At 47.0% G+C, this 26,350-nt stretch overlaps 1 protein-coding gene and 1 long non-coding RNA gene across 8 annotated transcripts in view; both read right to left on the minus strand.

The window, feature by feature from the left end:
• LOC114581559 (transcription initiation factor TFIID subunit 1) overlaps positions 1-2,058 on the minus strand; it is a 49,019-nt gene extending 46,961 nt beyond the window's left edge. For all 6 annotated transcript variants that reach the window (XM_077917492.1, XM_028701809.2, XM_077917494.1 and 3 more), the window contains exons 1-2: positions 1,847-2,058; positions 288-405 (exon numbers count right to left, since the gene is read on the minus strand). In XM_077917492.1, coding sequence (XP_077773618.1) covers positions 288-405; positions 1,847-1,975 — 247 coding nt within the window. In that variant the 5' untranslated portion in view covers positions 1,976-2,058. The remainder of the gene's footprint in view (positions 1-287; positions 406-1,846) is intronic.
• Positions 2,059-7,211: 5,153 nt separating this feature from the next.
• Positions 7,212-24,807, minus strand: LOC114583687 (uncharacterized). 2 transcript variants are annotated; one of them, XR_013390466.1, is made up of 4 exons: positions 24,719-24,807; positions 10,215-10,351; positions 8,554-8,704; positions 7,212-7,729 (listed from the first exon to the last, which is right to left on the minus strand). It is a non-coding gene; the product is annotated as an uncharacterized LOC114583687 (long non-coding RNA). The 2 variants fall into 2 exon arrangements; XR_003703573.2 differs by lacking the exon at positions 24,719-24,807 and adding an exon at positions 10,859-12,674.
• Positions 24,808-26,350: the final 1,543 nt, after the last annotated feature.

The following is a 26,350-nucleotide window of genomic DNA, read 5'->3' on the forward strand; positions in this document are numbered from 1 at the left end:
GTTCAGCCATTACTTGCAAACCCTGAGTAAGCAATGCCAGAACACTGAATTAACCAGCTGCACCTCTTTTTAAATGCACAAACAGGAGTCAGCCTTGATCCCTGAGAGAGCAAAGCCCTTATATCCTAGCCTTTCCCAAACTAGTGCCCTCAGTAAGTTGCTGCACCATAAGTACCATCATCCTTGACCACTGGCCATCAGCTGGAGCTGATGGGGCTCCCAACAACATATGAAAGGCACCAGCCTGGAGAAAGCTATTCTGTCCCAGTCCTAAGACGTTCTCCTACCTTCCTCATCCAACTGGGCTCCGTCTGACTCAGAAGCATCATCTTCGCTGGCTGTGATTTCTGTTATGAGGCTCCCCAGACCCAATGCCCCAAGTCCGGCCAAATGTTTTTTTGACTCCTGGGGAGGGGACAGAAAGAAAACAGGATTTGGCTGGAAGCGGAGGGAAAGAACCTTAAGACCATACTGTGACCTTCCTCATACAAAGTAAATGCTCTAACTCAAACCGCCGTGCCTTGCTCAGAGATATGCACTAGTTGCCCATTTGCTACCAGGCTAGGTTCTGTTACGATCTTGCTAATTAGAGCGTGCTCCAGCTTCTGAAGGCTTCTGAAGCTGTGGGTCGCTGTTTCATGCTGAGCCAAGGACAGGAGATCACCTGGCTACTGGCCGGTGGGCTGGAGCCAGCTGGGGGCTTGCAAGTTGCCCCCGTTCCCTTGGAAGCATCCCAACAGCTTCAAAGTGTTACTCTGTTGGCATATAAAGCTCTGAATAGTTTGAGACCAGTTTATCTAAAGGTCACCCTCCCCCACGAGTGCTGACTCCCCCATCCCTTCCCTGCTGCCTCCCTTCCCCTCCTCCCTCCCTCCATCTTCTCTTCCCTGCTCCAGCTTGACCCAGAACCCTCCCCCCGACCCGACAGCTGCGCAGCCCTGCCCCCCCCATCCCCAGGGCTGGGCAGCCCCCACCCCGTCTGGGCAGTCCTCACCCCAACTCCTGTGGCTGGGCAGCCCCTCGCTCCCCGTCTGGACAGCCCACACCCCCCTCCCCATGGCTCGGCAACCTCCCCACACACCCCTGTCTGCACAGCCCTAGCTCTCCCCCATGGTTTGGCAGCCCCCTGCTCCCCCGTCTGGGCAGCCCTTGTCCTCCCCCCCCCCCGTCCGCATGGCTGGTCAGCCCCCATACCCATCTGGGCAGCCCTTGCCCCCCTCCCCATGGCTGGACAGCCCTCACCCCCCTCAGCATGGCTGGGCAACCCCACCCCCCCTGCCTGCACAGCCCCAGCCCCCCCCCCATGGCTGGGCAGCCCCTCACTCCCCGTCTGTACAGCCCTCCCCACCCTCCCCATGGCTTGGCAGCCCCCTGCTCCACCGTCTGGGCAGCCCTCGGGCCCCGTCCCCATGGCTGGGCAACCCCGCCGCCCGTCTGCACAAGCCTAGACCCCCCCATGGTTTGGCAGCCCCCTGCTCCCCCGTCTGGGCAGCCCTCGGCCCCCCCCGTCCCCATGGCTTGGCAGCCCCCCCCCCGCCCGTCTCTCCTCCCGCGTGCTGTCCTGCACCCCCCACCTCCACCCGGCTGGCCAGCCCCCACCGTTCCCAGTCCTCCCTCCCCCGTCCAGCTCGACCCGACTAGCCAGTCCCCCGCCCCTACCTTTCCCCTGGGCCCCCCATTCCAATTCGACCCAGCTTGACAGGTGTCCCCCTCCCCCTTTCAACTCGGCCCCTCCCACTGTGCCCCGCGCCCCCGTTACCTTGACACGGCTAGCTAGCCAGCCCCCCTCCCTTCGCCCCTGCCCCCCCCCCGGACCAGTAAGCCCCCACCCCCGAGAAGCGCCCACCTGGTCGAGGAGCCCCTCGCCCTCCAGCTGGCCCTGCTCGTTGATGTTGCCGAAGAGGAAGCCGGCTAGGGAGAAGGGCGCCGCCCGGCTCTCGCCGCCCTCGTCCTCCTCGCTGTCCGAGTCCGACATCTCCACGACGCAGCAGCAGCAGCCGACTCCGTTCCTAAGAGCGCCGCCGCCTCAGCCGCCTGCCTTTAAGTGTTTACGCCGGAAGCGGAAGCCGCCGCGACCATAAAAAGCACGCCGGAAGGGTAGAGCGGCGCTAGGAGGCCCCCTGGGCTAGTTCCGCATCAACTGCTACAACGGCGCCTCTAGGATTCCATCGGCCGGCTTCTCTGTCGATGGGTCGCTTCGCCGCTTTCGCTGCGATCGGCTATGTCAAAGCGGTTTACGGCCCGGAAAACATTGGAATATGTTGGAAATATATCAACATGCAGAAGATGAAGTTCCAAAACAACAACACACAACCCGGCAAAAATTAACGATTTTGCAAACGCAGCATGAATATAAACTGTGTTCTTTTTACCCCTAACATTTTGTGAATCTTTGTACTTTTGTACAATTATTATATTTATTTTCCCCGATTCGAACCATAAAATGGTGATTTTCTTGAGTCAAAATGAGAGTACCCCCTAAACATTTTTTTAAAGAAAAAATGCACTGAATATAAACAAACAATCTAGGCTGAAGTACTTAAATATGTCTAGCAAAACAAGAGTTCAAGGACCAATGCAGTTTCTGGCAATTGTCAAGCCGCTCCTGGCTTAAATATAGTTCAGAGGGGAGGGGTGGTAGACGGCATACAGCTGGCTCCCACGGAGGGGGTGTGTCATTGGGTTGTTTTTTTAATTTTAATTATATATGTTGTGGTTTTTATGTTGATCTTTTCTGTGAACCGCCTGAGACCTCTGGGTATGTTGTTGTTTAGTTGTTTGGTTGTGTCCGATTCTTTGTGGCTCCATGGACCAGAGCACGCCAGGCACTCCTGTCTTCCACTGCCTCTGGGTATAAGACAGTATATAAATTCAACCAATCAATCAATAAAAATAGTTCTCCCAGAGGAGGCTGGCAGCAGCAAAAGGCGACTATCAGGGAGGGCAAGGGTGGTAATTCTCTTTCCCCAGCCTCCTGCAAGTAGTACAGTGGTGCCTCGCAAGACAAAACTAATTCGTTTTGCGAGTTTTTTCGTCTTGCGAATTTTTCGTTTTGCGAAGCACGGTTTCGGAAAAGTTTTGGAAAAGCTTCAAAAATCACCAAAGTCTTCAAAAACCTCAAAAAAGGCTACCACACCGCGTGCTATGAGTTGCTCCTCGAAGTCAAGTCGCAACTGTATTAACGGTTTTAAGAAAAAGGAAACAAACTTGCAATACGTTTTCGTCTTCCATAGGGAAAATCGTCTTGCGAAGCAGCTCAAAAAACAAAAAACCCTTTCGTCTTGCAAGTTTTTCGTCTTGTGAGGCATTCATCTTGCGAGGTACCACTGTAGCTGCTGGTGCACATCTTACTGGAGTTATTGTGCATGATCTTCCTAGCTCTGCCATATCTTTTTGTGGGGCAGGGTGTGTCATGGAATTCTACTCAATAGTGATCCAGAGTAGAATCCCAATGTATAGTTAGCAGAGAAAAACACGTTGCAGAATTCCCAAAAAATAGACCAGAGGCAATTAATATTTCATCCAGCAGAGCTTTACTGCTACTGAAGGCATATGAGCATAATGGTCACAAATCCAATACAGTCAGGAGTGGCCCTGCCCATAAGAAATCCAGTTGCAGCAGACTTAACTTAAACTTACAATAACTTTTAATAAGTTTAAACCTTGACACTAAGCATACAATGTACAGAACGCTACACCAGAAGGAAAAGAAAGAAAGAGAAAGACATAGAAAGAGAAACCCAGGCTCCTTCTGGCCTCTTATTACAGTATAGTTAGCATAACCTTGAAGATGAGATAAGAGAACCCTTTTAAGCCAGCTGTACTCAGCTTCTCTGAAGGAATAATCCTTTCGACTTGACAGCTCAGGGAAGATAGCTAGCTTTATAAATTTGTAGAAAATCCATACTTCATCCATCCATCCACCAACCGACTCTCCCCATTCCAATGCCATTTTAACCCTTAAAGAAAGGTGAATTTGGGCTCCACCTCCTCCCTCCATGAACCAAGAAGCAGGATGCCACGTAGGCAGCAGGAACAGGGCATCCCACCATAATTCCCCAAGTGTGAGAGCACATACACAGCACCCCACCCAGGCAGTGACCAAGGGGGCAAGAATAGACATCCGCAGAGGCAGTTTAGCAAGTCAGGTGTTCTGAAAGCCCATCTCCAGACAAGTCCTGAGGGCAAGGATATGTAAAGAGTTTTATAGTTCTTTCGGAGATGGGTACTTAAGAGGTGTTGGGAAAGGTGTCTGATAAAGTGACCTAATGCTGAACTTGTGTAATCCTTGTATAAAGGTAATGGGACCCCTGTCGCGGACGACTCTAGGGTTGTGGTGCTCATCTTTCTTTACTGGCCAAGGGAGCCGGCGTACAGCTTCCAGGTCATGTGGCCAGCATGACTAAGCTGCTTCTGGCGAACCACAGCAGCGCACGGAAACGCCGTTTACCTTCCCGCCGGAGCGGTACCTATTTATCTACTTGCACTTTGATGTGCTTTCGAACTGCTAGGTTGGCAGGAGCAGGGACTGAGCAATGGGAGCTCACCCCATTGTGGGGATTTGAACCGCCGACCTTCTGATCAGCAAGCCCTAGGCTCTGTGGTTTAACCCACAGCGCCACCCGCGTCCCTCCTTAACTCTTGTATACCCTTCCCCATTTGTGACATGCTAGTGATGTAGTGATGTAGGGACGCGGGTGGCGCTGTGGGTAAAAGCCTCAGTGCCTAGGGCTTGCCGATCGAAAGGTCAGCGGTTCGAATCCCCGCGGCAGGGTGCGCTCCCGTTGCTTGGTCCCAGCGCCTGCCAACCTAGCAGTTCGAAAGCACTCCCGGGTGCAAGTAGATAAATAGGGACCGCTTACTGGCGGGAAGGTAAACGGCGTTTCCGTGTGCTGCGCTGGCTTACCAGATGCAGCTTTGTCACGCTGGCCACGTGACCCGGAAGTGTCTGCGGACAGCGCTGGCTCCCGGCCTCTTGAGTGAGATGGGCGCACAACCCTAGAGTCTGTCAAGACTGGCCCATACGGGCAGGGGTACCTTTACCTTTACCTTTAGTGATGTAGTGATGATGTATCAATGATGCTGCTCGAAGCGTATTCTGGGGGAAAGAGGGAAGTTTTAAAAGAGGATGTCATCCCCAGCTCGGAGTTCTTACTCCTGTGGGGACCTGATGCACAACAATAAAGATCATGGTCTACTGACCGCTGTTTGCTCCAAATTACCGTATTTTTCGTTCCTTAAGACGCATCTGACCATAAGACATACCTAGTTTTTAGAGGGGAAAAGCAAGAAAAAAAAATATTCTGTGCAGAGCATGTAAGCGGCTCTCACTTTTCTTGCTTTAAAGGAAGCAAAGTGAGAGCCGCTTATATTGCTTCTCTCCCGCTTTGCGCAGCTCTCACTTTGCTTGCCCATGCCTCCTCCCGCCTCGCTGTAAAGCGCGGCAACACCGGAGCAAGAAGAGGAGGAGGAGACACTGGGACGGGTGCTTTGCTTGCTTTACAGCGAGGCAGGAGGAGGGATGGGCAAGCAAATTGAGAGCTGCGCAAAGCGGGACAGAAGCCGTGTAAGCGGCTCTCACTTTGCTTGCTCCAGTCCATCCCTCCTCCCGCTTCACTGTGAAGCCAGCAGAGTAAGCTGTGCACGCAGCTCTCGCTCTCGCTCTCGCTGAAGCCAGCAGAGCAAGAGTGATAGTTGCGCAGCGGCTCTTGCTCTGCTGGCTTCACAGCGAGCGACGGACAGGAGCCATGGCTCCGGCTGCGGAGGCATCCCTCAGCTTGCAACTGCAGCGGTAGCCGAGGGATCCCTCTGCCGCCCAGTGCATTCACTCCATAAGATGCACAGACATTTCCCCTTACTTTTTAGGAGGAAGAAAGTGCGTCTTATGGAGCGAAAAATACGGTACTTGGCTGGAACTTCTTCTTTTACTGACCGCATAGACCTGCAGGGGATTTCCACCCCGACGAGCTGGGCTGTTGAGTAGTCTCACCCCGGAATTTTTTCCCTTAACACAGAGAAACTCTCAGAACCCTCTTGAATTAATTAGAATAGGAAAGATCTCTACACATCAGATCAATACTTTCTGCAGTAAGAAATGCAAACTGACAGGGTGATCCAACCTTTTCGATCCACCTTCCCAGTGTGAAGAGAATGGGATGCTTTGGCAGAGACCACTCTCTTATAATTTACATTGGTTCATGAGTCCCAACACCTGGGATCTTGTCTTGCCCATAGTGTTGGGGTCCGCTAATCGGGCCCTAGCTGCCTTGGTCACTGAAAAGCCAATAAATGCCATAGACAGAGGAGATTCCCATAATCACTTGTCAACTGAGTAAAACAGAGCGGGCTTTTTTCATACTTTTTATACGCATCCCCCCCCCCTCCCTTTCCTCCTTTCAAGGTTCCTTGCTCTGATCAAAACAGGACACCCTGCCCGGAGACCTTGAAAGGGAGAGTTGCCTGGCAAAGGGAGGTTTTCTTGAAAATCGCCTAGCAACGTTATCTGGCCTTCACATATTTGTGGCTCACAAATTCTAAAGCAGGCAGTTTTTTGTACAGAAGCAAAATGGCATCAAGGCTAACCAAAAAACAGGAGAAGAACAGGCCTCTGCGGCTTTTCCTGAGACCCCACAATAAGAGGTTGCAGGCAAGATCCATTCTGGGGAGAAACTGATGGAGCATCTTCTGTTCTTCACATGAGGAAGTGGGGCAGTATGGTGAAAAAGGACTCTTGTGAACATCCCAATCTCTAGGGGTGCCTGTGTTTACCCTGGGTTCAGTTTCTTTGGAATGAAGACTGTGGTGTCTTCAGGATACAGTGGTACCTTGGGTTACATACGCTTCAGGTTACATATGCTTCAGGTTACAGACTCCGCTAACCCAGAAATAGTGCTTCAGGTTAAGAACTTTGCTTCAGGATGAGAACAGAAATTGCGCAGCTGCAGGAGGCCCCATTAGCTAAAGTGGTGCTTCAGGTTAAGAACCATTTTAGGTTAAGTACAGACCTCCGGAACGAATTAAGTACTTAACCCGAGGTACCACTCTATTAGGCTTTGTTTGCACCTAGATACTAGGATAGCAGCTTTCACTGCATTAACCCTCCAACCAACCATGCTTCCCCATTAGTTTCCCTGGGATGGCCAAGACAAAACTTTGGGTCTATTTTTTTAAAAAAACACCTTATTTATTTTTCACAAAAAAATTACAAACCATAAGTTACTTTATCTGTTGACTTCCTGGCCTCCCCTCCTATGGTTTCCATATTTACCCTCTTTAAAAATATATATTTTTATCAAAATAATTGCAATTATAAAGTAATAAAGTGATGCAAAGGGGGAAAGAGGGGAAGTGAGGGGGGAGAACAAAGATGCATATTAAAAAGAAAAGAAAATAATATACAAAAATGCAATATAATATACTCCCAAATACTCCTACATAAATTTATAAAGTATTGTTTACCCTTTAATGCTGCATATTTCTCCTATGCAGCATTAACACATCCATTTTAACCTATCTTAATAATTAAACAGTGTTGCTCTTATTTCAAGTCCTGCTCACATTTTCATCTCGCTGTTTTAGTCAGTTAAAAGTTTCCAGTCCCCAAAGTCACTGGAATGTTGTGGGTCGATATCGTGGGTGTCGTCTTCAGTGAGGCTCCTTTCCCAGCAGATGACATTCTCCTTGCGTCTTCCTGTTTTCGGAGGCTGCCTCTCAGGCTCCAGCTGATAGGCTGCCATTTTTCATTGTAGTTTCATCGTTTCATGCAGGAAAGACAGGAGATTTTGTTAGGAGGGTAAAGGTAAAGGGACCCCTGACCATTAGGTCCGGTCACAAATGACTCTGGGGTTGCGGCGCTCATCTCGCTTTGCTGGTCAAGGGAGCCGGCGTACAGCTTCTGGGCCATGTGGCCAGCATGACTAAGCCACTTCTGGCGAACCAGAGCAGTGCACAGAAATGCTGGGACCGAACAACGGGAGCCACCCCGTCGCGGGGATTCGAACTGCCAACCTTTCGATCGGCAAGTCCTAGGCTCTGTGGTTTAGACCACAGAGCCACCCGTGCCCCTTTGTTAGGAGGGTACTAAATATCATTAGCATTAGACCCTCTTGTTGCCCCATAAATACCATACTTTCCCATGTATTAGACAAGGTTTTCTTTACTGTAAAATATAGTTCAAAACTGGGGGTTGTCTTATACATGGGCAGTGCAGGGTGGGGGGACGTGGGATTGGTTGCTGCCGCTAGCTGGAGATTGTCAGTGGCTATTGGCCGTGTTATTTTTGGCTTGTTATACACGCTCATTGGTCCTGTGGGCGAGTGGTTTTCGGCAACAGTTCCCCCTAAAGAAAGCTCAACAACTCTGGGTAAAAAGGTAAAGGTAAAAGGACCCCTGACCATTAGGTCCAGTCGTGACCGACTCTGGGGTTGCGGTGCTCATCTCGCTTTCCTAGAGCCCCGAAATGGAGAACCAGATCTTGCTAAGGAAGGGGAAGACACCACAGAAAGCAAACAGGGGCACAGTCCTATCCCATGCCTTGAACTCCGTTTGTCATACCATTGGGAGCTCACGGTGTTCTTCCTCTTACTTCACCATGGCAGACAACCTCTAGCTGAAGGTCTCCGGTCTGAAAAGCTGGTCTACGATGGCCATTTCTGGTTGCTCTCCAGTGGTGTCGAGAATGAGATGCAGAAGTTCCTTAGCCCCTCTGTAACCAAAGCAAGGCCAGAATTACCCAGAAGGTCATTGCCACAGGTTTTGGGGATCAGGGATCTTTTTTTGGGGGGGCCCAACAGCTGCTCTGAGCAGGGTAGCATCAAAAGATCCTTGTTTTCTGTACTGTTTGCTATTTGATTTTTGTAAGCCAGAAAACCAAGAACCAAACTGGAAAACCACATTTACGAGGCTACCCCAGAGGTTACCGTATTTTTCGCTCTATAGGACACATCAGACGATAAGACGCACCTAGTTTGGGGGGGAGGAAACAAAAAATAAATAAATCTGAATCCCAGAAGCCAGAACAGCAAGAGAGATCTGGCTTCTAGGATAGCCACTGAAGCCTCTCCCGGTGTGCTGTTCCCGGGGGGAAGGTTACCGTTGACGTAGTCGAAGTCCGGTCCTGGGTCACTGGCCTGAAAACAGTTCGCAAGGAGCGGGGCGAGGTCCGAAGCAGGAAGCCGAGCGGGGACAGGAACACTGGAGGGTCAGGTCTGGGTCCGGACAGGAGCAGGTACTCAGCGAGGACGTTGCTCCCGCAACCTGGGACCGGGCTGACTGGCCTTTATCTTCTCTGAGGCCAGGGGCGGTCCCGGCCCCCAGGAGACCCGCCTCTCCTGGACTTAAGGCGAGCACTCCTCCTGGGAGAAACCAGTTCCCTTCGCCTCTCTGCCCTGAGCCTCTGCAGTTCAGGAGAGGCTGAAGGGTTACTGGGCCCAGGGGGAGACTCACCTGCAGGCACTGAGTCCTCAACTACCTCTGGAGCCAGACTGGATTCACCTGGTGCCTGCTCCTGAGGATCCGGCACAGGTGCAGGCGCCTCAGAATCAAGGCGCTGCCCCAGTTCAGCCGGCCCTGGAGGCGGGGACTCCTGTGCAGGCTGGGATTCCTCCGGTTCATCCTCTGAATCGGATTCCCAGGCCATCACACCCGGGCAGCGGGATGAAGGCTCCCCCTGCCTGGAAGAGGCTGCGCGCAGGTAAGCTGCCCACTGTACCTTCCCCCATCTCCCGCAAGAACCGTGCGTTCTTTAAAGGGAGCGCGGTTCTTGGGGGCTTTTCTGGGAGGTGGGGGAAGGGACAGAGCCCCCACTTCCCACAAGAAGACTCCGCAGGGCAGCGAGGAGCCTTCATCCCGCTGTCCTACGGAGGCTTCGTGGGGGCTATCCAAAACCCGAATAGGTAGAGGGAGCGCTGCGCAGCGCTCCGTCTCGCTGTTCTAGCTTCGGGCTTAGCCGCTCCATAAGACGCACACACATTTTCCCTTACTTTTTAGGAGGGAAAAGGTGCGTCTTATAGAGCAAAAAATACGGTAACTTTTCCAGAAATGGTGAATTATGCAGATCTGCCTTGACATGCAAACAGGATCAGATTCCGTCCCCATCCTTGCTCCCTAGTAGCCACCTGACGGACAGTCTCCTTTGGAAAACCAGGCTGAAATGGAAACCCCTAGAGGCTGAAGGAGAAAGGATTCCATTGGCCCCTTTGCGACACACTACTCACTTGAGGAATTCCTGGTCATAGAGGAAGTTGGAAATCATCTCCAGGAGAGCTATCAGCAGCTGTGGGAAGTGATGGCACACATCTGCCTTATATTCCTCCATCCCAAGGATGGTGTGCAACAGGCTGGTCAGATGTTGCTGGAAGAGAGAGGTGCAAGTCACTTTCCTGCATTCCTTTGCCCTGAACTAGGATGCCACACACTTCTGCCCTGCTCCGCTGGCCGACCTGGTAGATAGTGTGCCAAGACAAATCTCCCAAGTCCAGAAGCCAATCCAAACAACGCAGTCCCGAGTCCAAAGATCAGGAAACACAGTCCGGGGTCAGTCCAAGTAACCCAAGACAGGTAAGCCAAGAAAATTACAGTGGTACCTTGGTTCTCAAACTTAATCTGTTCCAGAAGCCCGTTCCAAAACCAAAGCTTTCCAAAACCAAGGTGCACTTTCCCATAGAAAGTAATGTAAAGTGGATGAATCTGTTCCAGACTATTAAAAACAACCCTTAAAACAGAAATTTAACATGAATTTTAGCATCTAACGAGACCATTGAGCCATAAAATGAAAGCAATGAACAATGCAGTGTACTGTAAAATCAATAAAACAGTATTTTTGTTGATTTAAAAAATTGAAAATGTGCCTTTTTCTTACCTGCACTGATGATAGTCATTGTTTGGATGGGGGGTCGGGGTCCTCTTCCAAAATCTCAATCGGTGACTCCTCTCCTGCCATTCCTTCTCTTGCTTTTTTTTTTTTTTTTTTTACACCACTGACACCTGGTTCAGACTCACTGGATCTTTTCCTCACCAAAGTTTTTTCAATTGAGACTTGCTTTTGCCAATGTTTTAAAATTTGTCTGAAGTGAGACATAGCGTTATCATTGAAAGTGTTAGTGGCATGACTTACAGCAGCTTTATCGGGGTGATATTTTTCGACAAAAGTTTGCACTTCGGCCCATTTGCAAACATTTCTTTGATCACTACAGTAGATACACTCTCTCTGCTCCTCTCCTCCTTTGAAAATATTTCCTCAGTTGCCACCTGTCACTGCTTTATCAGAAAGTTTTGAAGTTCTTCTGTGATGAGCTCAGTCTTGTGCTCCTCCACTAACTCCTTATCATCACCACTCACTTCTAAGCCTATGGAATTTCCCAGAGACACAATATCCTCCACCATAGGTGCATCCTCTTCAACAGCCCCACATACCTTATATCACAGCTACAATTATTAACTTCAATTCGCATTAACACATATACGTAATCATTTGTAAATTCGCAAGTGAAGTTCTCCTTTCTTCTTCCTGTGTGAGGTTTTAATTTCCACCAATTGTTCCTCTAATTCTTTATCAAATATTATGTTCCTATTAATTATTCCTGATCCTTTTGTGCCTTACAGCTTTGTTGACTCGAAGTTACTCTGGAGAAATCTCTGTCTTTGTTCTCAACTCTTCTGATTGCAGCTGTAAAATTCCACTTTTGATTTCAGGCAGGGAGTATCCCAACGACCTGCCAAAGCCCTGGCAGGCCTCCAAATTCTCCCCTCCACGTCCCATCAAAACAATTATAATTATCTATAGAAGAATGATCTAGTGTCCTGCCAGAGCTATGGCATGTCTTCAAAGTTCAGTCCCTCCTCCCCTCAATCAAGTGAGAAATTAACTCCGCAGAGGCTCCAAGTCATTTTTATAATTATTCCAAACAATATTTTCCTCACACAGTCCAGCTTCTCATTATAATCCATATCTGTACTCCCATCTCCTTTCTTCTTCACTTGCTTTAAAGAACAAAGTTTTTGGCATTCTTGAGGGGTTTGCCGAGTCATTTATGTAAGTAAGGATTTATAATGAAGTGATTGGCTCCCCCCCCCCCAACACATACCATCTTGTTGCTCGAATGAAGTCATCTTTCCAATTTAAATCTGTACGACCTTGTAGCTGTTTTGATTTGGCGGTCCTTAATCTTGTCCCATCATTAACAGCATGTGTCTGTGCACTAATCCTAATTAATCTCTTAACGAGCAGAAGAACCGCTGCTCTTAATGGCAGCATTGGAGGGTTACAGAGAGGTGAAGTGCTTTTGCACCCAGCGTCTCCCTGCCTCTCACATCCATGTCGGAGCAAAAGCCAGGTAAAGGTAAAGGGACCCCTGACCATTAGGTCCAGTCGTGACCGACTCTGGGGTTGCGGCACTCATCTCGCTTTATTGGCCAAGGGAGCCGGCGTACAGCTTCCGGGTCATGTGGCCAGCATGACTAAGCCGCTTCTGGCGAACCAGAGCAGCGCACGGAAACGCTGTTTACCTTCCCGCCGGAGTGGTGCCTATTTATCTACTTGCACTTTGACGTGCTTTCGAACTGCTAGGTTGGCAGGAGCAGGGACTGAGCAACGGAGTTGGAGTTGCGCCAGCCTGTGTAGGCACCGCAGAAGAAGGGGAAGCAGCCCATCAGGTAGTTGTTGATTTCAGCCAGTCAGGAGCCCCCCGGCGGTTTGCCATGGATTGCCATGGTGATCAGCACGATGTACAAGTAGGGAGGCCTCGGGCAACGCATGCAAGGCTTCCCCGGTGCTGTTTTTGTGTTGCTGGGCGAATGCTCCGAGCCTTGCTGCGGAGAGGCCCCAATGCCATTGGCCAGACTGAGGGCGGCGCAATCGCTGTTGAAGCCCAGCTCACTGTCGTCAGGCAGCAGCGATGACACACTGCTGCTTTCCTCATCACTACTGAGCTTGTCCTCGTAACGAGAGGCGGAGATCTCCAGCTTCATGGTGGCGCCTCCAGCCGTAAAGGGGCCCAGCTTGGCTCCCCTCACCCACAGTGTTAAGTTGTGGGTGAACATATCAGATGACACAGCGATTCTTCAAAAAGCTCTTGTTTATTCACAGGCCAGAACAGAACTGAACTGAAGGGTTCAGCCAGCCTGCTTATATAGAGCTCCACTAGAATGCAACAGTAACCATTTTCTGTAGCTATCCAATCACTGAATGTCACTTTTGATCCCTTATTTGCATATGTGGACCTGAGTGAAAAGTATCCCCCTGCTGGCCCAGGGTGAGAACTTCAGTACATAACACACAGGTCTCTTCTTCCTCAGGGATAATGAGTGGGCCTTCCGAGCGCAGCAATGGAACGGTGTAGGCTCAGATCTCCAGGGGGAGGGGATGCTAACAAAATCAAAACCAGCGCATTGCACTCCTAGCATGCGTGGAGTCGGCTGGTTTTCAAGTGTTTTCTCTTGGCAGTCCTCGATGGTGCGTTGCTGAGCAAAGCCAGCCTCTGCTGGCTTTTCCCCCCAGATGATGATCCATGGCGGCGCTTGTCAGACTCAACTACGCTAAATTTGGGGGCGCTGGCAGATCTCTGCACCCCGGAGGCGCATATGCTAAAGACAGCCCTGGCAGTGATTGAGCTTCAAGGCTTTATGGAGGCCTCTGGAGCAGACTGCGGAAACAGGAGAAAGGGTCTGGTTTATATACAGTTCAGCCAGCCCCCTGGCGACACCCACCTTGTGCACGATTGGCTGCTTTGCGCCAGGCAACGAATCACAGTGCAGGTTTTTGAAGCCTGGTCCACCTTGTATTGCAGATTCCAGCTCAGAGCAGGAGACGCTAAGGAACGAACAAACATACAGAACACCTGACACCAACCACTTTCATTGGAGCAACATAGTGCAAGGCTTCTGTGTTGCCCCACAGGCTGCCAAGGTCTGAAGAAGACTGAACTGTGGCGCTGTGGTCTAAACCACTGAGCCTCTTGGGCTTGCCGATCGGAAGGTTGGCAGTTCGAATCCCGGCAATGGGGTGAGCTCCTGTTGCTCTGTCCCAGCTCCTGCCAACCTAGCAGTTCGAAAGCATGCCAGTGCAAGTAGATAAATAGGCACCGCTGTGGCAGAAAAGTAAATGGCATTTCTGTGCGCTCTGGTTTCCATCACGGTGTCCTGTTGAGCCAGAAGCAGTTTAGTCATGCTGGCCACATGACCCGGAAAGCTGTCTGTGGACGAACGCCGGCTCCATCAGCCTGAAAGCGAGGTGAGCGCCGCAACCCCTTAGTCGCCTTTGACTGGACTTAACCATCCAGGGGTCCTTTGCCTTTACCTTTTTTAATACAGCCTTCAAGTTTCTTTGGAGCAACATGGCAAGGCCCCAGGGCAGGGGTGGACTGTCTCGACAACCTGCAGTTTGCCCCAGATTGCCGATGTGGCAGACGGCAGGGGCACTGGGTCACGGAGCAAGGGACGACTGACACTCCTGCGATGCCACCCCATAGCCGGACGCATCTGTTTGGGAAAATATAAAGATTTTAAAAACAAACAGACACGCTCTGAACTGACGAAGCTGGAAAAAAACCTACGTGTTCTATAGTCTTTGGTGTAAAAGATCGAACTTCAAAGAGATCCACATCATGGTGTTTGGAATCCGGAGGGGCTTTGTATGTTTTTTTTCCTTCTTCTAACATTAACAATTGGTTTTGCATGCCAAGCCTCATTAAGTACCCAAATTGCTTTTTAAAAAGTGAGCACAGATGGACTTTTATGTATAATTGGGACTTATTCGCAGCCGCTTTTAAGATTTGAAATGCCTGTTAAAGACGAAAACAAAGAACAAAATGGTACCTACCCGCTACGCAGTTACGGAATATCTGAAATACCTCCCTGATTAAGAGAAACAGGAGCTAACCAATGGCTGGTTATAAAGATTGGAGACAATATTAAATATGCAACTGCTTGCAAAAAGAACTTTATGAGCGAGAGAAAAGGCTAAATGGATGTCTGGCAGCTCCCCTCCAGGGCCTGAAGGGGGGACTCGGCGGATTCCAAAGGCTAATTGATCATCATGTCTGATATATGGCTACATAACAAGCAGTTTGCTTAAGAATAAATCAACAAGCTTTGAAGAAGGTTTTCTTCTGTTTCTCTGATAACAGCTGGATGGGAAAGACTAACGATTTGGGAGTTGCCAAAATAATAATCTTTAAAGAGCTGGACAGAAGCCTGGAATGGAGGCAATTAGATGAAGCAATCGAAAAACAAAAACAGTTGAAAGAGTACAACACACTGGCAAATCTGCACTCCATGGGAAAAAAGCATTCGCCTTCTGACATGATTGACAAACGTGGAGGATAAAATCATGATATGGAATTATGAAAACATCTATGATAAGACGCAGGACTATGATGTAGAAAACGCTTTGGAATTCAGACCGTGGGAAGTAAAAAAAATTAAGATTACAATTTGGAAGACAATTGGACTTTTTTAATTTTAGTTTTTTATTTTTATTGGATTTGATATGTTAATTGGATGTTCTTACTGGAAAATTAATAAACGCTTAAAAAAAAAAAAAAAAAAAAGAATGGCTAGGCTGCCCAGGTAATGCAATCAGCGACTATTATCAGGTATCCTGGCAGGCAGGATTTCTGCTGTAGATTGCCTCCTATCATGTATGTATGATGGTTTTGGGATGGTCTTTGGGTAAGGGGGTTGAACAATGTCAAAAGGTTCCTGCACACTTTTGTTCAGGGTCTCTCCGTCCTTGGAAGGAGGGGAGTGAACTCTGTAGCAACAGAAAAATAAAGATCTGCCTTGCTTTCCACTGGAACCTTCCTCCATCCATTTTTCTCTGACCTATCATGGACTTAGGGGACTCAGAGCCCCATGGGGAGTTGGGCAGCAAAAGCCAAACCCCAATTTTTACATCACTATCAATGCCCCAGATGCACCTGAAGGCGATGGTTAGCTCCCAGTTCCTCTTTCCCAGGAAAGCTCAAAGCAGCAGAATGAACAAGAAACTGAAATTTCTAGGCAAGACTGTTACTTGTCCAAAAATGGGGGAGGGGGAGTCCCAGCAAAGGAAGAATGGATACAAAAACTTATGGAATATGCAGAAATGGTGAAACTTACTGGAAAAATAAGAAATCAAGATAAAAGAATGGAACTGGTTTATTGAATATTTACAGATAAGACTGTAAACAGATAAGAACATTGGCAGGATTATTGTAATAACTGGCAGTTTTATAAGAGTATATATTTAAAGTAGATGAATAAATGAGTAAATTAAGTTAATTTGGAATATGCAGAAAATATAAAAAATAAGGAAACACAGAAAGAGGGGAAAGGAAGTCAAGTTCTGAAATGTTAAAATGATTGTAAAATTATTGAAATGTATAAAACTGAAAATCATAAATAAGATGATGATGATGATGATGATGCTGGAGGAGACTCTTGAGAGTCCCATGGACTGCAAGAAGATCAAACCTATCCATTCTTAAGGAAATCAGCCCTGAGTGCTCACTGGAAGGACAGATCATGAAGCTGAGGCTCCAATACTTTGGCCACCTCATGAGAAGAGAAGACTCCCTGGAAAAGACCCTGATGTTGGGAAAGATGGAGGGCACAAGGAGAAGGGGACGACAGAGGACGAGATGGTTGGACAGTGTTCTCAAAGCTACCAGCATGAGTTTGACCAAACTGCGGGAGGCAGTAGAAGACAGGAGGGCCTGGCGTGCTCTGGTCCATGGGGTCACAAAGAGTCAGACACGACTAAACAACTAAACAACATTAATAAAGAACAAACTGAAGTTTCTATGACCTTGCACTGCAAAATAAGCTATGGACTGCCCTTTATAGCACTATGACCAGGGGTGGGAGAGAGGCACTGTCCTCTTCAAGATCCACGATAATCCTCTACAAAATGGGCAGCACATTAAGAACCCCTTACATGTGATTTATGTCCCTGCGCACTACTGCTTCATGCCCACAGATGGCAGTAAACTTCTTCTTTTTTTACCCTCAATCCTGTGCATGTTTACTCAAAATTGAATCTTGCAGAGTTCAACGGGGCTTTGGGTCCATAAGAAATGCAGGAGATCCATCTTTGACTTTGGAGGAGGGGAGTTAAAGCAGCCATGCCGGGGTGTGGGGGTAGGATCCCACACGTTGTTATCAGAGAGTGAGGATAACCTTTCCCACGCCAGGTCCATGCCATTTTCTAGATTCACCACCTCCACCCAATGCTATGAATTGGGTAGTGGAAAAACACAGGCCCCATTGTGGTACCTGAGTGTGATGTGTGGGGTCTTTTTTTTCCTTTTTAAAAATTTATTTAATCATTTTTTCAATAACAACAACCACCACAAAAAACACATCCAACAAAAACCGCAATAACACTAATAATACAATTTAACATTACAGATTTGAGTTTTGATATACCTATGACTACACCATTTAAACAATATTTCCCCACCTCTCCTCCCCTACTTCCCACCACTATCCGCCTTATCACTTAAATATTCCTTCTAGATTTCTTCATATTTATCCATCCTTAATTTACGTCGACATGCAATTCGTTCATATGTGGCTAGTCTGTCCATATTGTCAATCCATGTGCTCAATGGAATCTTTTTGCGGCTCTTCCAATTCATCAGAACAAATTTTTTTGCTTCTAATATGGCATGGTACATATTTTTTATGGCACGGTACATCCACTTTTTTGACCCATAGAATCATAGAATCATAGAGTTGGAAGAGACCACAAGGGCCATTGAGTCCAACCCCCTGCCAAGCAGGAAACACCATCAGAGCACTCCTGACATATGGTTGTCAAGCCTCTGCTTAAAGACCTCCAAAGAAGGAGACTCCACCACACTCCTTGGCAGCAAATTCCACTGTCGAACAGCTCTTACTGTCAGGAAGTTCTTCCTAATGTTTAGGTGGAATCTTCTTTCTTGTAGTTTGGATCCATTGCTCCATGTCCGCTTCTCTGGAGCAGCAGAAAACAACCTTTCTCCCTCCTCTATGTGACATCCTTTTATATATTTGAACATGGCTATCATATCACCCCTTAACCTCCTCTTCTCCAGGCTAAACATGCCCAGCTCCCTTAGCCGTTCCTCATAAGGCATCGTTTCCAGGCCTTTGACCATTTTGGTTGACCCCTTGTAATCTCCCACGTTTCTGGTATATAATTTAGAATTAAATTCAAATCCCCTAAATAACAATTTCTTTTTTTTTCTGCTGCAGGGCACACAGTAGCTCGAAGGAATGATGGGCTCAAAAAAAGGGGGGGGAGGAATGCAGGCATCATATAAAGCACCCGCTTGCACAAGTTGCTGTTTTCATGAAAAGTCGGGAGCCTTCCCTCCTCTCCGTGCTTTACATGTTCAGGGTTTTTGGTTTTGGCTTTTTAGAAAGCAAAATATCCACCGCAGGTCTCACATGTCACATTCATTATGGCCCTTATTTTGTTTATTTTATTTATTCCCAAACAGATAATTACAATCTCAAAGATGGAAAGGATTGCGGAATCAGTTTCTGCAAGGGTTTTCTTTTGAACACTAGAAAGGGGGAAAAGGGGAGGTATTCTGCATCACAAGAGTCATGGTTTCACTAAAGAGAAGCAATTTATTTTGTGTGTGTATAAACACACCTCCCCTCTAGCCAGCTTGTGCTCTGAAAACGAGCGGCCTCTTTGCCAGGAATATATTGACAGACCGCCTGCTATCAGTAAAGATCAGACGCACATCACGCTTTACCAGCACCTGTCTGCACCCAGCTAAGACGGGGCACATTGAAAGGCTCCATTGAGTCCCGTGAGAATTCCCTTCTCCATGCCCAACTCCAGGCACATGGGAAGGGATGGGTCGTGCTGTGTATCTTTCATCAAACCAGCTGCATTGAATTGCGGATGCTGCATATAATGGAAGATTCCATATACAGTAGTACCTCAGGTTACAGGCGCTTCAGGTTACAGATGCTTCAGGTTATAGACTCCGCTAACCCAGAAATAGCACCTGGGGTTAAGAACTTTGCTTCAGGATGAGAACAAAAATCATGCTCCGGCGGCACGGCAGCAGTGGGAGGCCCCATTAGCTAAAGTGGTGCTTCAGGTTAAGAACAGTTTCAGGTTAAGAATGGACCTCCGGAATGAATTAAGTACTTAACCCAAGGTACCACTGTATAGAAGATATGCTAGCTACAAAGAGAGGGGCACAGAGTAAAGCGGCTAGGGAGACCCTCTGGAGATAGGCAGAGTCATGCTAATCTAGACCCTGCTAGTTGTAATAATAATATGTTGTAATAGCAGCACATCCAGCTTTTTGTGCTCTCTTTTTCTGTGACTGACATCACATTCACTGCCTATATACAGTTATTGCTTCGAATAAGAAAAAAAAGAAGCCAATAAGCCGTGCATGAGCCTGCTGCCTGCTTTCTCCTATTGTGAAAATGTGAGCTGTTGTTTTTCCTATAGGTAAAGGGACCCCTGACCATTAGGTCCAGTTGTGACCGACTCTGGGGTTGCGGCACTCATCTCGCTTTATTGGCCAAGGGAGCTTCCAGGTCATGTGACCAGCATGACTAAGCCGCTTTTGGCAAACCAGAGCAGCGCATGGAAACGCCGTTTACCTTCCCGCCGGAGCAGTACCTATTTATCCACTTGCACTTTGAGGTGCTTTTGAACTGCTAGGTTGGCAGGAGCAGGGACCGAGCAACGGGAGCTCACCCCGTCGCAGGGATTCGAACCACCAACCTTCTGATCAGCAAGTCCTAGGCTCTGTGGTTTAACCCACAGCACCACCCGCGTCCCTGTTTTTCCTATAGTTCTTCATTTAAGTGTTAAATCAAGGCATCTGTACCCTACTCTGTCTTCAGCCAAAAAGACTCCCGGCATGTCTTAATTATCAATAAAAACAAGACGATTCCTGTCCTCAGTTTTACAATCTAAAAAGATATGATACAAAAGGGAACAGAGAGAGGGAAGCAGGATATTTCTCCTGGACATAGTCGGCCAATTGGTCCCAAAGAAGGACAGAACTTTCTTTATGTATGCTACTACAGCAGCAAGAATACTTATTGCAAAGTATTGGAAGACACAAGATTTACCCACTCTGGAAGAATGGCAGGTGAAGGTGATGGACTATATGGAACTGGCGGAAATGACCGGCAGAATCCGAGACCAGGGAGAAGAGTCGGTGGAAGAAGATTGGAAGAAATTTAAAGACTATCTACAGAAACACTGCAAAATTAATGAATGTTAGAATGATGTTGGATTGAAGTTAAGCGGTTTTTAGTAGCAATGTTATAAAGGAATATGTAAAATGGTTTGTTAACAGGTGATAGTATAAAGCTATAATATATTAAGATAAAAGATTAAGATAAAATCAATTGAACTGGAATACAAAAAAGGGAGGTGTGAGGAGGTCAGGGAAACAAGCAAATGAAAGATAAGATTTGGAAAAACTGATCTGTTTTTAACTGTTTTTACTTTGTATTTTCTTTTTTCTTTTTTTTCTTATTTTTGTAAAACGTTGAAACTTTAATAAATATCTTTTTTTTTAAAAAAGGATATTGTCATGGTGGTGATGTGATATATATGCTCATGGTTGCTGAAACATATTTAGATGGTATAGTAAGCATCATAAAATAATAAACCATTGCCCTCAGTGTCCATGGTCCATAAATCATCTTTAGCCTTTAGCTTTAACGCAGGATCCCTTGTTGCTTTTTTCTCGTTTGAGACATTCTTGTTCATAACCAATGAGCAAGTGCTGAATTTTTGTGTCAGCTCGGTTTGCAAAGATTGTGGTGAGCCCTGACATCCAACATAGCAACACCTGGGTACCGTGAGATAGAACGTGGCTGCATTTCTCTATGCTGGTGGGTTCGTTAGACCCCCTAAATGTGACTGAGGTTTCCTGTTGTTCTGAAAACTTCCTGTCTTTCTTTTACTGCCTCTTCTAATCTACATTACAAAAACCAAACGCCCTGAGGACTATTAAACATCTCGCTGTGAAGGACTAAAACTCTTTGCACTCAAGACTAAATTATGTCCAGGATAGATTGCTATGAATTAATAAAAATATGACTGTGCATCTAAGAAACACATTCAACTGCTATTAGACAGCTTTATTTGGTAACACATAACATAATACAGTGGTGCCCCGCAAGACGAAATTAATTCGTTCCGCAAGTTTTGCCGTCTAGCGAATTTTTCGTCTTGCGAATTATTATTTAGACAAAGGAAACAAAGTCGCGAGACGTTTTCGTCTTGCGAAGCAAGCCCATAGGGAAATTCGTCTTGCGAGGCAACTCGCAAACGGAAAAACCTTTCGTCTAGCGAGTTTTTTGTCTTGCGAGGCATTCGTCTTGCGAGGTACCACTGTATTTAGGGACATGTGTGGTGCTGTGGCTTAAACCACAGAGCCTAGGACTTGCCTATCAGAAGGTCAGTGGTTCGAATCCCCGCGACGGGGTGAGCTCCCGTTGCTTGGTCCCAGCTCGGTCCCAGCTGGACCTAATGGTCAGGGGTCCTATGCAGGAGTTTGAAGGAGCATCTCCACCCCCATCGTTCTACCTGGACACTGAGGTCCAGCGCCAAGGGGCTTCTGGCGGTTCCCTCACTGCGAGGAGCCAAGTTACAGGGAACCAGGCAGAGGGCCTTCTCGGTAGTGGCACCCGCCCTTCGGAACACCCTCCTGTCAGATGTCAAAGAGAACAACAACTACCAGACTTTTAGAAGACATCTGAAGGCAGCCCTGTTTAGGGAAGCTTTTAATGTTTAACAGACCACTGTATTTTAACATTTTGTTGGAAGCTGCCCAGAGTGGCTGGGGAAACCCAGTCAGATGGGTGGGGTATAAATTATTATTATTATTATTATTATTATTATTATTATTATTATTATTATTAGTCTGGTTTAGTTCAATTTGAGCCCATATCAAACTTAAGATGCTGGAGATGGGCTGGGCTGGAAGTTTCCACTTCTATCCAGCAGCAATGCATAAAAACTGGCTGCACTGGGCACGTTCAATGCAGTTAGCAGAAGGGCAAACCTTCCCTCCCTTCATGCTCCTATAAGTGTTTAGTTTAACCTTTTATTGCCTTTTAGGTCATTAGCTTCTTATGAAATTTAACCATATTTTCTTCCAGGGTTGGATGTTCAACTGTTTTTCGTTGTTGTTGTTGTTGTTGTTGTTGTTGTTGTTGTTGTTGTTGTTCTTCTTCTTCTTCTTCTTCTTCTTCTTCTTCTTCTTCTTCTTCTTCTTCTTCTTCTCCTTCTCCTTCTCCTTCTCCTTCTCCTCCTTCTCCTCCTCCTCCTCCTCCTCCTCCTCCTCCTCCTCCTCCTCCTCCTTTGTATTATCTGACCTTGCTATGGTTGCTAACGGTTGTCATATTTGGAGCCAGGAAGGAATTTGCCTGCAGACAGATTGGCCAGTCTGGAAGTTTTGCCTTCCTCATAGCAAATGTCACAACATTTGGTGGTAAATGGACACAGGTGGTGCTGTGGGTTAAACCACAGAGCCTAGGGCTTGCCGATCAGGTTGGCGGTTCGAATTCCCACGACAGGGTGAGCTCCTGTTGCTCGGTCCCTGCTCCTGCCAACCTAGCAGTTCGACAGCACGTCAAAGTGCAAGTAGATAAATAGGTACCGCTCTGGCGGGAAGGTAAACGGCGTTTCTGTGCACTGCTCTGGTTCACCAGAAGCGGCTTAGTCATGCTGGCCACATGACCCAGAAGCTGTACCTCAGCTCCCTTGGCCAATAAAGCGAGATGAGCGCTGCAACCCCAGAGCCGTCCACGACTGGACCTAATGGTCAGGGGTCCCTTTACCTTCACCTTGGTGGCAAAAGGCATTGGGTGGAATCCTAGTCATCAAGCGGAGCCAAACCAGTGGCACATTCAGGGTACCCTGTTAGAGGTGTGTAGGTGGATGTCTCTGTGCGGAAGCCAAGTGTGAGTCAGACAGGCCATAGACCTTCCAGCTGTGGCCTGAGGAGAGACCATAATCCTTGGCCCATCCCTATAGAAGTTTCAGTCCTCCGCCAGGAGGTTGAAATAGAATATACTGTACAGTGGTACCTCGGGTTACATACGCTTCAGGTTACAGACTCTGCTAACCCAGAAATATTACCTCGGGTTAAGAACTTTGCTTCAGGATGAGAACAGAAATCGTGCAGCGGCGACACGGCAGCAGCAGGAGGCCCCATTAGCTAAAGTGGTGCATCAGGTTAAGTACAGTTTCAGGTTAAGAACAGACCTCCAGAACGAATTAAGTTCTTAACCCGAGATACCACTGTACAACCAATGCTGTAATAGTTGGGGCTTTTTAATAGAGAGGGGGAAAAGGTAAAGGTAAAGGACCCCTGGACGGTTAAGTCGAGTCAAAGGCAACTATGGGGTTGCGGCGCTCATCTCGCTTTCAGGCTGAGGGAGCCGGCGTTTGTCCACAGACAGCTTCCCGGGTCATGTGACCAGCATGACTAAACCACTTCTGGTGCAACGAGACACTGTGACGGAAGCCAGAGCGCATGGAAGCGCCACTTACCTTCCCGCCACAGCGGTACCTATTTATCTACTTGCACTGATGTGCTTTTGAACTGCTAGGCTGGCAGGAGCTGGGACAGAGCAATGGGAGCTAGCTCCATCGCGGGGATTCGAACCGCTGACCTTCTGATTGGCAAGCCCAAGTGGCTCAGTGGTTTAGACCACCCGCGTCCCTAAATATAGAGAAGAGTAAAGGGAGGCATGAAAGAGGTGTATAAATTATACAAAGTATTGAGAAAGCAGATAGGAAGAAGTTTTTCTCCCTCACAAAATACTGGAACTCAGGGCCATCCATTGAAGTTGGAAGATTTGGGATGGACAAATGAAAGTGCCTTTTCACACAGCCTTTTCTCATAATCAAACTATGAAATCAACGAACCTGTCTAAGTTAGGTCTATTAATTTCAGTAAGCCTGCTCTGAGTAAAACTTAAATTGAATATCACCCAGAATGCTTCAACTAGATGGTTCCTGGCTTGATCCAGCAAAGCTAGAACATTTCTTCCATGTTCTTAAGTATACTCCTGGTAATTGCATACGGGAATTTGTATATTAGGAGAAATTAGCAGAAAATGCTGGTGGATTTTCATGAGGACTTCTTTTTTAAAAATTGCAACCAAGGTGGAAAGTAAAGAGATGAATCTAAAATTGGAGAAATGATGAAACTGAGTGAAACTGAAATGGACAGATTCACCCAACACTCTCTGTGTAGATTCTCAGTGAAGGACGCACTCATCCTGGTATTGTTGTTGTTGTTTAGTCATTTAGTCGTGTCCGACTCTTCGTGATCCCATGGACCAGAGCACGTATTCGACTGCCTCCCGCAGTTTGGTCAGACTCATGTTTGTAGCTTCGAGAACACTGTCCAACCATCTCGTCCTCTGTCGTCCCCTTCTCCTTGTGCCCTCCATCTTTCCCAACATCAGGGTCTTTTCCAGGGAGTCTTCTCTTCTCATGAGATGGCCAAAGTATTGGAGCCTCAGCTTCAGGATCTGTCCTTCCAGTGAGCACTCAGGGCTAATTTCCTTAAGAATGGATGCTGGTATACCTTTCCCAAATGGGATTTGTGTCTTCCTCCAGCTTTCAGCTGCCAGGCATACTGCGTGGATTAGGCCTAGGATTTTCTAGTCCTCCATTTGTTTCGCTTTCTCATATCTGTTGCGCTCAGGAGCACAAAGGAACCACAACCCAACCACAACCACCCACCTCTTTTGTTTGGGGTTTTCAGGCAGTTGATTGCAGAGGCAGGAAAGCAGGTGGTTCTCCCACGGTGTCACACGCTGGACCTCCAGATCAGCTGCAGAAGACAGAATTCTTTTTAGATGCATTTTCTTTTCTTTTCTTTTACAAATGCACAACTCTTCTACAAATGCATGCTGTGAAAAATGGCACATCTGTGTAGAACAAAATAGACCATTTCCACAGTTCTTACAAGACAAGGCAATACATAGCAGTTTCAGGAGTGTGTGTTCCTGCACACACCTGTCGTTTAATGCTTTCATGTGGCAATACTGTTTTTTGAAAAGTGGGGAGCACGCCGACTGTAACTTATACACCAACTCTTGTAGCAATGTTCCAAAGCAACTTCAAAAGGCTGTGGTTTTCGGCGGAGATGCAATGAGTGGTGTTTTTATTTTATTTTATTTTATTTGTAGCGATGCCGCTGAAAAATAAGCCAGTTCGTAATTTGAATGTAGCATGTATAAACCCTGACTTTGACCCAACAAACTTACGATTGTCATAATTCAGACTCAGATTGATTATGAGTTAATCTGTGTTTTCTTGCACCTGTGCAGTCTGCATGTGTGTTGGGAAGTCTTTGTAAACTTACAGTAATGAAAGGTGGCTAAGAAATTTTATTTTTAAAAAAGTTTTTATTATTAAAATAATTCAGCATTAATACACACATATCGCGAATATACAAGCATACAAACATACATTTCATACAAAACTGTTCAAACATACCTACACTCAATCCCACAGATAATTCCTTTTCCCATAACCATCCACCACCCCTCACCCCACCTTTGTGTTGGACTTCCAATCTACTCAATTGCAATTTCTTTCCACTTCTATTACTTTCTTTCACACGCCTTTAATCTAATTTCATAATTCTTTTTCTATTACACATTGTTATCCATCTTATTTAGTAATGCTTCTTTTTCTATTACACATTGTTATCCATCTTATTTAGTATTTCAGTATTTAAAACGGAACTTGTTTATTCTAATAGGAGTTCTGATTTTTCGATATGGTTTTGCAAGTATCCTTTAAACACCTTCCAGTCCCTGTCTATCTTCTCTTTTGAGATCCTCCCAATTTCTCCCATTGTTTTGGATATATTGTAATACTCCAATAATTTGGCAAGCCAGTCTATTTTTGTCAGTGTAATACCACTTTTCCAACTTTTCGCAATCAATAGCCTTGCGGCTACTGTTGCGTATAAATATAATGTCTTGTCTTCTTCCTTTAGACTTCCTGGTACAGTGGTGCCCCACAAGACAAATGCCTTGCAAGACAAAAAACTCGCTAGACAAAAGGGTTTTCCGTTTTTCGAGCTGCTTCGCAAGACGAATTTCCCTATGGGCTTGCTTCGCAAGACGAAAAAAATTCTGGGTTTGAATTTCTGTGTGGTGGGTGGCTGGGGGAACAGTTGGGGAGGGGTTTGCAAGAATCTGGAAGCTTGTGTGGTTTAATTCTGCATTTTTATGATTTTCTGTGACCATTGGGCCACTCTGCTGTTTTTTAAAAAAATTTCTGGGTTTGAATTTTGAAATGCTCTTTACAGTATGTGTGACTTTAAAGAGCACCTAATAAACTCTTGTTGTACCAAATTTG

Source organism: Podarcis muralis, chromosome 13, assembly GCF_964188315.1.
Source record: "Podarcis muralis chromosome 13, rPodMur119.hap1.1, whole genome shotgun sequence".
Classification (NCBI taxonomy): domain Eukaryota; kingdom Metazoa; phylum Chordata; class Lepidosauria; order Squamata; family Lacertidae; genus Podarcis; species Podarcis muralis.